Genomic DNA, 12113 nt, shown 5'->3' on the forward strand with positions numbered 1-12113 from the left:
TGGGTTCTTGCCAAATTGGAGGATGCACGAGAGAGTTTACCTAAGTACTGACTCTGAAGAGCGAGAAACGCTAAACACACGAGGTCTGTGTGTGCCAGTGCCTTTTTTCTTTACTGCATGCCACTTTTCCCTCCATGTTTGACTAGTGAATAAACGATGCTCTATGTTAACTTTCAGTGTGTGTTGGGTCTGAAAGACAAAGTGTGCATGTAAACAGATTGCTGATTTCCATCTACTTACTACAGAGGATCAGTGACCTTTGCTTTGCATTCATTTTTTTTTAAATAATGGTTTTCTTTATTAAAAATGTTAAGTCTGGAGTTTACAAACAGGTTCTGTTATTGCCTGCTTGAAGGATTGTGTGAATGGAGGATTGAGATTCCTTAGATGTACTTGTTCTAATCAAACATACATTAAAGCTGCTGTCGGACGAACTTTGAAAGGGGAAAAGAATGAGCGGGCCTCCACCTGCAGCTCGTACCTCTCAGTTTCAAGTCTCTCCCACCAGATGAGTGCAGAATTTTGCACATTACGCACAGTTAAAAAAGGATTTTTGCTGGCCTTGAGCTTCATGTGGATTCCCCTGGCTCTATCGGGTGAAAACCTTCTTAACCCAAGAGGAGATGAAGGAGGAGTCCCGCTCCCTCTCAAAGGCTATTGTCGAACTCACCCTCCCCCCCTTTCGTAATGACAACAAAGACATTTTGCCTACCATAGCTTTATAGATTCAGTTTAACTTTCATTTCTGGATGTAAAGGAGGATTTGGGTGTAGAAATGTCAATCTTAATAGCGACTGATAGGAAAAAAAAAAATCACTCGAGTATCACTGAGGCCAAATTAACCATAATTGTCGTAGCACATTTAATGTTGCACACTGTTTCTTTTACTGGATTATATAAAAGGACGCTAATATGAATTAGTATGGCTTTATAATACACATAATTGAAAAAAATGTGCATCCTTAAAGTCTTCTTTTTCCTATTTTTTATACATTTCAGAATAAAGACTGTTGAGTGTGTGAGTCAGAGATGCATGCTATTTTTATACTGTACTTACATGCATCAGTCTGCTGTATATGACCTAATATGATGTCTATCTGTAAATATCCATCCTGGCATCAGACTTTATGAGGAGGTTGCAGTATGTAATTTCGTGATTTTTATGTTTTTATACCACACATATGCAATGCCAAACATGCTGATGAATTATACAGAGAAAAGGTATATATTGAAAATAAAGAAATGCTAATTATTATTATCAGCTGCTGTTTACTCTGATGTATATTTCAAAGATTTGGTTTTGGTCTTGGGTGCATCACGGTTTAATATCACTAAATACTTTCTGCTGCCATTTACGTCGTTTTGTTTTCGGGGAACAAATTATTCACTGCAGTGGCTTTTTTTTCACGTTTTTTTTCAATAAAAATAAAAGTTTTTTTGAATTCAAAGCGGTCTTAGTTTATTCCTTGCACCAAGAAAACTTCAGGCACTTGTCTTGTATTTTTTGTCCTAAAGCACATCTCAGACTATTTACATCTGAAACTCGATGAACTCCGTGGCTCTACTGACTGTCCTGAGTAAATAAGGCACTTACATGCATCTCAGTTTTAGAGCAACCATTTCTAAACATTATGAAATCACAAAACCGGGCTAAAGAGCATCCTTATCAAACTATTACATGGGGATACATTTACATACATTAAAGCACTCAGATCATATGTCTATTTAAATAAGTAGTTCACACAACGGGTCAGTTACTTGCTACTAATTTTCACTTTCTCATTTCCACTGTAAAGTATCATTTACAGCAAATACTAAAAACACTACAAGGGAAACTAAAGCATCTACACACAGTTTCATGTTAGATGGTGACTGGTCTGAGTATGTCTGGTACAGGATATTTGTATTCTCTTTTTTGGATCTCCCTTGTTAGAAATGAAACAATTTCAAATTTATTTATGTATTGTTTAAGCTTGATTGATAATTAGATTCTTTTCTATTTCAAATTTACTCAGGTCTTCTCTTGTATGCATTTGCTCCTGTGCTGTATGCCACCTTCTACACCAGGTTGAAGTCCTTGAGGTTGTCCCTGAGGATGGTGTCTTTGACAGCCACGAAGACGATGCGGATGTTTTCTGTGTCTGTGGCGCAGGTGAAGTGAGAATACAACGTCTTGTCCTTGTCCGGGTTTTGTTCTTGGTACATTTTCAGGATGAATTCTTGAGCTGCTACTTGATCCTGCTGAGGTCCTGCAATTCAGGGTTGATATTATTTAAATATGTTTTCAGTAAATTCAACATATGCTCACCAGACACTTTATTGGGTAGACTTGTTCAACTGCTTGTTAATGCAAATATCTAATCTGCCAATTACATGACAGGGACTCAGTGCATTTTGTGACCTGATGAAGTTCAAACTCAGCATCAGAATGGGGAAGAAAAGTGATTTAAGTGACTTTAAATGTGGTGTGGTTGTTGGTACCAAACAGGCTGGTCTGAGTATTTCAAAGTTACTGAGATTTTCCCCACACAACCATCTGTAGTGTTTACAGTGAATAGTCTGAAAGTGAAAAGATGATCTGTGAGCAGCAGTCCTCATTGATGTCAGAGGTCAGAGGAGAATGGCCAGACGCTATGATACAGTAACTAATGGTAATTAACTACTCATTTCAACCAAGGTATGCAGAAGAGCATCTTCTGAAGCAGATGGTCTACAGCAGCAGAAGACCACACATGGTTTCACCTCTTGTCAGCCAAAAACACCAAACCAAAACTGAAATTCTAAGTCTTGATACTTAAAGATTAAAAATGTGTTTAAAAAAAAAAATCAGTTATTTTCTTTTGAATAAATTATGTGTTTTTTTTAACTTAGAACAAATTTAGTGATTTTCTTGTAGGCTTGTATCAAGGGGGGAGGGGCGGAGCTTAGACTAATGATTGCCAATATGGACCAAAATTTCTGCTGAATGTTTTCAGTTCCCTGTTAAATCTCAGCCATGAAGAATTAAACCAATTCTGATGGTTAAGGAGGTTCAACCTGGTACCAGCAAAGTGTAGCTAATATAGTGTCAGTTGAGTATTTTTAGTCTATTTCAACACTTTTCCATAAAAATGAGTACCGTGCAGTGATTGGATGATGAAGGACTTAATATAAGTTTCATTCATTCCATTTAGATCAGCTAGGTAATTACAAATCTTGTGGTGAAATAAGAGCTGAAATCAAGATGAGCTCAGTCTAACCTGTGAATTTAGGGAAGTAGGTGGATAAGTGAGAGTACATGATCTTCTCCTTGAGGATGTCGGTCTTGTTGAGGAAAAGTATGACAGACGAGCGCTGGAACCAGGGGTAAGTGATGATGGTCTTGAACAGGGCCTTGCTCTCCTCCATGCGGTTCTGAGATGTTTAAAGGGATCAAACACATTTAAAACTCCAGGAGGATGTAAACCGAAATCATCATTTGCTGTGTGGTTAAATTCTCACCTCATTGTCGCACTCAGCCAGGACCTGATCATATTCGCTGAGTGCCGCCAAGAAAATGATGGAGGTGACGTTCTCAAAGCAGTGGATCCACTTTCTCCGCTCTGATCTTTGACCACCCACATCAACCATCCTGTCATAAAAGCAGCCAAGAAAAGTCACGCCACCTTCGAGGTCGGTGCCATGCCTGTGGCCAGTTCCAGTGCAACAATGCTGCCATTATTTTGGTTCATAGAGTATTTCAAAGTAGAATGGGAGGCAGAGCCTTCAGCTTTCAGGCCCTCTTCTGTGGAACCAGCTCCCAGTTTGGATTTGGGATACAGACAGCCTCTCTACTTTTAAGATTAGATTTAAAACTTTCCTTTTTGATAAAGCATATAGTTAGAGCTGGATCAGGTGACCCTGAATCCTCCCTTAGCTATGCTGCAATAGGTCTAGGCTGCTGGGGGCTTCCCATGATGCACTGAGTGTTTCTTCTTCACTCACCTTTTCACATCACTCTTTAATCGTTAGCTATTATTAATCTCTGGCTCTCTTACACAGTGTGTTATTTGTCCTGTCGCCCTCACCTTATCCCCGAACAGTTGCAGCAGATGGCCGCCCCTCCCAGAGTTTGATCCTGCTAGGGTTTTCTTTCTGTTAAAAGGGAGGTTTTCCTTGCCACTGTTACCAAGTGCTTTCTCAAAGGGAGTAATTTAATTGTTGGCACTTTCTCTGCATTAGTGTAAGGTCTTTACCTTAAGATATAAAGCGCCTTGAGGCGACTGCTGTTGTCATTTGATGCTATATAAATTCAACTGAACTGAATTGAACTGAAACTCTGTGCAGTGCAGAAGATGTCAATATGCACCTCACCTGAAAATGACACTCTGATTCTTAGACGACATGTCAAAAGGGTGTTCAATGATACCGGTGGTTGGTACTCGGACTCTGAGGATGTCGTCAAGGTTGGGTATGTATGAGGGCTGTGAAATCCGATCCAGATCTTTGAGATAGCTAAAAAGAAAAATATGCAGGGAGAAAAAAAATAATAAGAAAGGAGAAATACAGAAAACATGTAGAAAACCTAAAATCTAAACCAAATGCATGTAGCTACATGAGAGTTCACTCACTGGTGGGACTCTCAAGGGAAATGAAAACTTTGCTCCAATGCAGGAGAACAAATACTGTTTATTTTAGCTTCGATCAAATTTGCATTTCCCAAAATAGTAAAAACAGCAAGCTAAAAAAAACCTCTTCTCTTTTTATCGCCATCGTTAGTGGCAGCGACAGAGACTATATTCAGCAAGATTGTTGTGGTTTTATCAGCAGGCACTCATCTATGTGGTCCTTCTGCATGAATATTATACTCATTTAATAATCCTGTTAATATAATTTGATCTAGAAAAGTACAGAGATCTGTGCACACTGTTAAACATCATAAATGCCTAATTCTCACTATTTAGTGGAGTCAGACAGCTGGTACTCCCTGCGCCGATCATAGCACTCCTGTATTCCAGGATCATTCCACAGACTCTTGACAGCCATGGCGAGGTTGCTATCTAAGTCCTTCACCTTATCCACCTCCACCTCCAGGACTGCGCTGGCATGACTCTATGGACACACAGAGAAGACAAAAAGACAGTGAGGTAATTGTAGAACGTCCATCGAATGTTAATTGTAAAGGACTGGAGCAGAGTTAGTCTGCCTGTACCTGGTTCTGGGGATCAGTGAAAGATATACCGAGAGTCTCCATAGCTCGGACCATTGTCTGCATGGACGTGTAGATGTTCTGGTACACCAGCTTGGCATAGCTCCTCTTGTCCTCGTCTGTATATCCTCCTCCATGGATAATCTTCATTTGTTTGATAAAGGTGCTCTTTCCACTCTCTCCAGTGCCTGTGAGACACATTGAGGATTAAACTCAATAATAGCTTTATTTAGTCTACTTTTTTTTTTTTGCAGCGTTGCAAATTAACATTCTGCAAATCAAAGTAATTGTCTGCTGGCTGCATGAGGAGTATTAAATTAATTAAATGTACTGATATGCACACAGAGAAATTCAATTACCCTATAGTGTAATACTTTGAGTGGTGGAGGGGTGTTTTATTTTGTCATGCATCTATAATTATTTGCCTGTGTTCCTTTGCCTGAGCAAATCAACTCCAGAAGCCCTGCAAATGGTCCAGAATCTGAATGCGAGGCTGCTCAACAGGTCCTCTAAAAGATCCCATGTGACACCAATTCTTTCTTCTTTAGGCTGCCTTCCAAGATTTTAGTGATTACTTTCAGTCTGAACCATTTAGTGGAGAAGCTGTGCCTCAAGTGAGCAGGTCATTTACCTATTGTAATGCTGGTGGTTTGATCCCTGGCTGCTCCGGTCTGCATGCCAAACTATCCTGGAGAGAGATACTGAACGTTGAGTTGTGTGTGGTCAGTGCTAGCTAGATGTTTGACCTTTAATTGTGCTAAGTAAATTGGAAATGGGCTAGTTTATTTCCAGTTTACCATGGTCAGTTGCCTCCCTGTATTGGTAAATTACTACATTCATATGCAAATACGAGATCTTTGAGGTCAGCTGATCAGTGCTTGCTGGTGGCATCTGGGTCCAGGTTAAAGAGAAAAGAAGACCCAAATTTGCTACTCTTCATTTATCCCAAGAGAAGATATTATGGCCACTGCAAGGAAGCAAATTTAGCTCTCTGCTGAAAAGACACAAAAGAAAATAGTCAAGGGAGTCTCTATCCCCCCTTACAGTGACAATTTTAAACTTGAAGGTGTCTACGATACAGTGAAATGTACCCCTGCCCAGTGTCATGCATCCATGCCCCTTCAGCAAGAGCATGGAGTTTATATATAATTTAAAATATTACTGAGCTGCATCCTGGTGAGTTATTACTGCAACTCAATATTTATAATATTTACATTAAAAATGATCCAATTTTGAATTATTGCATGTGTTTTTGCACAGGTGTTGCATACTGTTTGCCAGCTGGCAGCTGCCTGGCAGCTACATTAAAGACCCATCTGTCTTTTTATGAACGGCTTTTTACTAAGAGATAAGTTGAAAGAAATAAAAACAAGTTCTGTGACAACTCTCAATACCCAGCTTGTCCATGCAGGGACGCAAACTGAACAATTCGAATGTATATTTGACTGCCAAAGGGACACTCGCCAATATCCGAGAATGGGAAGTTTAAATCCCACAAATTGCCCGAAATAAAATTCAACATATTCATAACTTTGGTTTCACCTGGTTGAATAAAATGTTTTAGTCAACTAAAAGCATAACTTGCTTCTGAAAAATGACCTTCCATTGGTCAGATGGAAAAATAAATAATATAAAAACCCTCCTAACTTCCAATAATAAATTCAACAAGAATGGTGCACTTTTTACACCCTGCAACCTTTCCTGAGTGACAGGATCAGATGCATGCTTAACAACTCAGAGACTCAGTCTCTCTATCTAAAAGGTCTTTCGACTAACTTATATTTCACTAAAACATACTTTACTGGATGAATACATACTTGTTCTTATTAAAAGGTATGAAAACCACACACACACAGTGACTTTCTGCCATGTTACTCTTCAGCTCTTACAGCAAAAGCTCATAATTTTCTCATTGAGATCACATGATGTGCAGCCGATTTGGTAAACAAATGTGTTTGTTAACAGGCCTGAATATTGGAAGTTGCTGTGTTTGTGTATGTGTGGGTTTATGCAGGGATGGGTGGGGAGTTTCACCTTGTGGGCAGTCGGTGTGTGTGTGTGTGTCCAGCTTGTGTGTATGACACAGCTTCATACCTGCACACTTCCTCGATCGGAGAACGCTGTAACACGAGGCGGTGATGCCCGTGTGAATGAATGTGGTGTTAGTGTCATGAGATAACAGCTACAACCACCTGTCAAACTCTGCCCTCTCCCTTTTTTTCACAACTGAAATTTACCTGCCAGGCAGGGACTGTGCAGAGGCACAGAACAAAAAACAAGAGAAGTCACTAATCTGCAAAATTTGACTTTTAAAAACAACAAAAAAAGCAGATCCAGCAGATTTACTGCTACATTCAAAGATCTTCCAGTTAAAAATAACAGAAAAAACCCCCAATACTTCTTCCAAAAAGAAGAACCTGTCTATATATGTGAATATACGTATAGATATTTGGGGGTAGGTGTGTAGGTGAATGTAAGGATACATGCATGTATAGATGTATAATTGCATATGTGTGTTGTATGCACATCAATGTGTTGGTATGAATGCACTTTTATGTGTGTGGGTAATTGGCAGGTCATTTGAAAATAAGATGAATATTGCTATCATTCCATAAATAGGAAGAAGGGGTAGGATCATATAAGTTTATACTTCTTCCTACGCCCTCTCCGGCATAAAATTTGAGTTATTTATATACAGACGACTAACATACTGAATATTTGTCTATACCTATCTACTGAGCTGCGATGACTCAGTATACAAGTCGGCAGCTGTTCAAGTCAAATTTAAGGCCTCTGAAAAAAAAGGGCAGAAAGTGAAGGTGTTGATCTCTTGCGCTCTCAGTAGACCTGACTCTGACCATCCTAATGAAATCCACTGAGAGCTGAGTCACTCTGACCAGGTAACAAAAGGTTACTTTCTAGATCATGGCGTCATACTCCTTTTACACTGTGGCCCACACAGAACCCTGTTTGATCTTAGTGGGCTGGAGCAGTAGATTTATTACCTAGAAAAGAAAACCCTCCAAATCATTCCTCTTTCTGTCAGTGTAAAGACATTTAAGTATACATTAAATACCTCAGACGGCATTTGAAAAATGAACGCATTTGCAAGAGAAACACCCCAACGTGACACTTTGCTCTCCCACTTTAAGACAGGAGAACGATGAAAATTAAAAATGAAAGAAAAAAGCAGTTTACTTCCCAGACTTTATCCTGCAGACTGACTTTGGTGCAGCATGACAGGGCAGTTGGTGTCAAAAAATACACGTGGAATTATAACATTTATGTCCTTCTTTTTGCATTTACGACATTATCCAAAGTTATTGCCTCTGTCAGTGCGCCCCAGGGCAGCTGTGGCTACAATGTAGCTTGCCATCACCAGTGTGTGAATGTGTGTGTGAATGGGTGGATGACTGAATGTAATGTAAAGCGCTATACAAATACAGGCCATTTACCATTTATTTAGGGGGCCGGATTGGGCTCTTTGATAGCCAGGTTCTGAGCCCCGGGCCTCATGTTTGACACTCTTTCAGCCTGAACAGCGACTCCAGGGTCATCCTTTTTTTCTGGAAAGTTGTTTCACTCCACTTTTTGACTTCTCTCAACTAACTTTGTGATGCGTTAAACAAAACTGCTGCAGTCCAGCTGTCTGTAACAGCCTACAGTGAGCTGAGAAAATGTTTTTCTTTTGAAGCAAATGAATGTTTGTTTGCAGGCAGAAACATAACGCTGTGTTTTGAGTGAAATGCCCTGCTAAGAGAACAGTGGATAAAAACCAATAACTGGTGCTCCGTGATGCATTTGCATGACTTTTGCATGAAACGCTAGTTATGGCTTTCAAACACACCACTGACCGAGGCGTGGATGGCGACTGCGTTCCTGAAGTGCTCCCACACTGCTGCAGTAAAATGCGCCTGATACATGTTCAGCAAGTTCCCACTGGATCGGGAAGCCGCTTACATAAACTTCTATAACCCTAGAACAGTGCAACCCCCCCGCCCCCGATATTCAGGAAGAGAGAGAGAGAGAGAGAGAGAGAGAGCGAGTGTGTGTGTGTGTGTGTGTGTGTGTGTGTGTGTGTGTGTGTGTGTGTGTCCGTCCGTTCGTTTTCGGTATTTCTGTGGCCAGGTGGAGACTTACCGGCTCCAGCAGACAAAAAGTACTCAAGGATTCAAACCTCCGGCCACGCGTAAAAATCAATGGCAGTGCCATGGCGCGCGGCTGCGCATACCCTGGATGTTTTCGGGAAGCCAGTGCGCCTCATCAAAACGCAAGAAATATGAATGAGGTGGAGAGAAATGTGGAGAAGAGTCAACTGTGAAACGCTGCTCATGACTTGAATCCGCTCATCTAGCCACACGTGTCAATGACAAATTGTAGCGTGCTGGATATAATACCCACTCCTTTCCCTTCTAAAGTGTGCATTCTTCTTACATATGATTAAATGAAGACTAGTCGACAGGCGTCAGAGCTCTGTCTCACCTGCCATGATACCTGTGACCAGGTGTGGCCAGGAAGCGGTGAAGCAATGGCAAATTCCGAGCTGTCTCCAAACTCTCCCACAACGGAAAATGAAAACGCCTGGATCATTCCGCTAGAGGAACAACTTTAAGAGCAAATGTTTTAAAGCTTTTCTTTTGCCCGGAAAAGAACATTTATGGCTACAATCAAGATCAAACCTTTGAATGATTTACAGCATGGTATTTGACAGCACGAGGAGAATGCGGAGGACCGCGTGAAGTCAGTTATCCTCCGAGATGGTGTTCAGGTTAGCGATGCTCACCTAAAAGCAGCAACTTGAGCTCCCTGCTTGAGTCCTGCTTGTCCCTCCGCAGCTGCTTCTCAATCTCCTCGTTGATCCTCTGGTTCTCTCTCTCCTCCGCTGAAACACAGCATCCAGCCATCGCTGAAAGTCACCAGGTTGCTCTCCAACGACCCCTCGGCTGTAAAAATGTCGCAGGCTTTGATTAAAGAAAAAAAAGAAAAAGAAACTCAGACCAGTTAAAAACACTCCTTTGCCCCCTCTTGCACTTCACAGCTTAAGACGCAAAAAAGGCACAGAGCATCTTCAAAACTGCGCCTTCGACTTCCACCGGAACAGAAAAGTTTGCTGCTAAAATATAAAGTGCTAGATTTCAGGGGTAAGTCCAAAGCTCTCTCTCTCTCTCTCTCTCTCTGTTTTTTTTAAGAATCGAGGTGTACAACAAGGTGCGCCACGAGCTGTTCCTGTTGGACAAAGTGCTGCAGTTATACTCCACCTGGACGACACTTCAACTTTATCCTGATGAATGGGGAGGGGGTGGCACCGGCTACAAATAGAAAAGGATAAAATGAGAAGTTCGCTGCCACAACCTGTGGAAACGGTGAGCGAGGAGGAATTCACCTGTAGATGGTTTTTAATCGGACATGGAGTGCCGTGGCTCATTCTTAGAAGTGCTCCATGCTGTGCTCGCTTTCCTTAGAAGCTTCTATAATATCACACTCGTAATTCACGAGTCTGGTGACATAAAATCATGGTTCGCGTTAATTTTTTTGCATACAAATGATCAAAAAAGATCACACTATTCAGCCCCTCTGACACCTGTTCTTCCCTAAATGTTGACCTTGGCCCACCGGAAAAGTTCAGAACCTCGTTTGCAAAAGATTCAGGAGTGTTTCTCTAAAGCTCTTTCTCATTTGAGAAACTAAGAAATTCTTTTATTAAAACCAGCTCTTTCTAGCTGGGGGCCATTGCAAAAATCAAGACCATGTTGTCATCTGCCGATTTTGAGAGAGTGATACATGCATTTATCTCTTCTAGGCTTGACTATTGCAATAGTCTTTATTTTGGTATTAACCAGGCCTTACTCTCGCGTCTGCAGTTAGTTCAGAATGCGGCAGCCCGACTCCTGACAGCCTGGCACTCGCAAATTTGATCATATCTCCCCAATCCTGGTACGTTTACACTGGTTACCAGTACGTCGCAGAATCGACTTCAAGATTTTGTTGTTTGTCTTTAAATCTCTGAATGATTTAGCTCCATCTTATCTCTTGGACCTTTTAACAAAAAATAATCCAAGTAGAGCCCTTAGGTATGGAATGCCAGGACTGACATAATAAATTAATTAAATAAACCTTTAAATATTTGATTAAATGTGGCAATAATTAAATAAAATTGGAAATAATTAATTAAATAAATATTTACGACACATTTAATCAATTAATTATTGACATATTTAATTAATTAATAACACACTTAAATAATTTTTGACAGTTTTAATTAATTATTTAAAGATGCATTTATTTATTTCATTTTGGCACTATTGTCCCCTTCATGTCTCACCTTGAAATCATTTTATCTGTCAGCATCACCCATCAAACTAAGGGGGCGGGGTTAATAATGCCACTGCAGCTTCTCTAACATTTGACTGGTTGCCGTGCAAAGTAACCGTGGGGCTGTAACTCAGGACGTAGAGCAGGTCACCTACTGATCGGAAGGTTGGTGGTTCGATCTCTGGCTCCTCCAGTCTACGTGTCAAGTATCCTTGGGGGAAGATACTAACCCCCAAGTTGCTCTCCGGTGCATCCATCTGAGTATGAATGTGTGTGAATGTAGTTAGAAAGCACCAAGTATAGAGAAAGTACTTGTGAGAATGGGTGTGATTGGGTGAATGTGGCACGTTGTATACAGCTCTTTGAGTACTCCGGGAGAGTAGAAAAGCGCTATATAAGAATAAGTCCATTTACCATTTTACCAAGTCAAGACAGGTCGATCCTAGATAATCGATTTCTTGTGTGAACTTGGGGCAGCCAGATATCCCAGAATGCATTTCAAATCACAGGCAACAATGGTGGTGGTGTAAAGTTTTAAAATACCCCGTTTTTCTGTTACCAACTACACTTTTAATAGTGTTTTAGCTGCGAATGTAGTGGTGTATTCTTCACGTCTGGTCAGGTTGTCAACATA

At 40.7% G+C, this 12113-nt stretch overlaps 2 protein-coding genes across 7 annotated transcripts in view; one reads left to right on the forward strand and one right to left on the reverse strand.

Annotated features, from left to right (window-relative positions):
* vps13a (vacuolar protein sorting 13 homolog A) overlaps positions 1-1448 on the forward strand; it is a 41144-nt gene extending 39696 nt beyond the window's left edge. For all 3 annotated transcript variants that reach the window (XM_019365322.2, XM_019365323.2, XM_019365324.2), the window contains one exon: positions 1-1448. In XM_019365322.2, the coding sequence (XP_019220867.1) occupies positions 1-51 (51 nt within the window). In that variant the 3' untranslated portion in view covers positions 52-1448.
* The window catches only part of LOC109204437 (guanine nucleotide-binding protein subunit alpha-14), a 20443-nt gene continuing 9323 nt past the window's right edge, over positions 994-12113 (reverse strand). The window contains exons 1-8 of one of the 4 annotated variants that reach the window (XM_019365328.2): positions 10551-10760; positions 9951-10128; positions 5171-5355; positions 4916-5070; positions 4333-4473; positions 3481-3610; positions 3240-3393; positions 994-2249 (exon numbers count right to left, since the gene is read on the reverse strand). In XM_019365328.2, coding sequence (XP_019220873.1) covers positions 2059-2249; positions 3240-3393; positions 3481-3610; positions 4333-4473; positions 4916-5070; positions 5171-5355; positions 9951-10071 — 1077 coding nt within the window. In that variant the 5' untranslated portion in view covers positions 10072-10128; positions 10551-10760 and the 3' untranslated portion in view covers positions 994-2058. Of the gene's footprint in view, positions 2250-3239; positions 3394-3480; positions 3611-4332; positions 4474-4915; positions 5071-5170; positions 5356-5798; positions 5856-9950; positions 10457-10550; positions 10761-12113 lie in introns of those variants that run through there. The other 3 variants (XM_019365330.2, XM_019365329.2, XM_025912001.1) reach the window with 3 other exon arrangements.

This window comes from Oreochromis niloticus, linkage group LG12, assembly GCF_001858045.2.
Source record: "Oreochromis niloticus isolate F11D_XX linkage group LG12, O_niloticus_UMD_NMBU, whole genome shotgun sequence".
NCBI lineage: Eukaryota > Metazoa > Chordata > Actinopteri > Cichliformes > Cichlidae > Oreochromis > Oreochromis niloticus.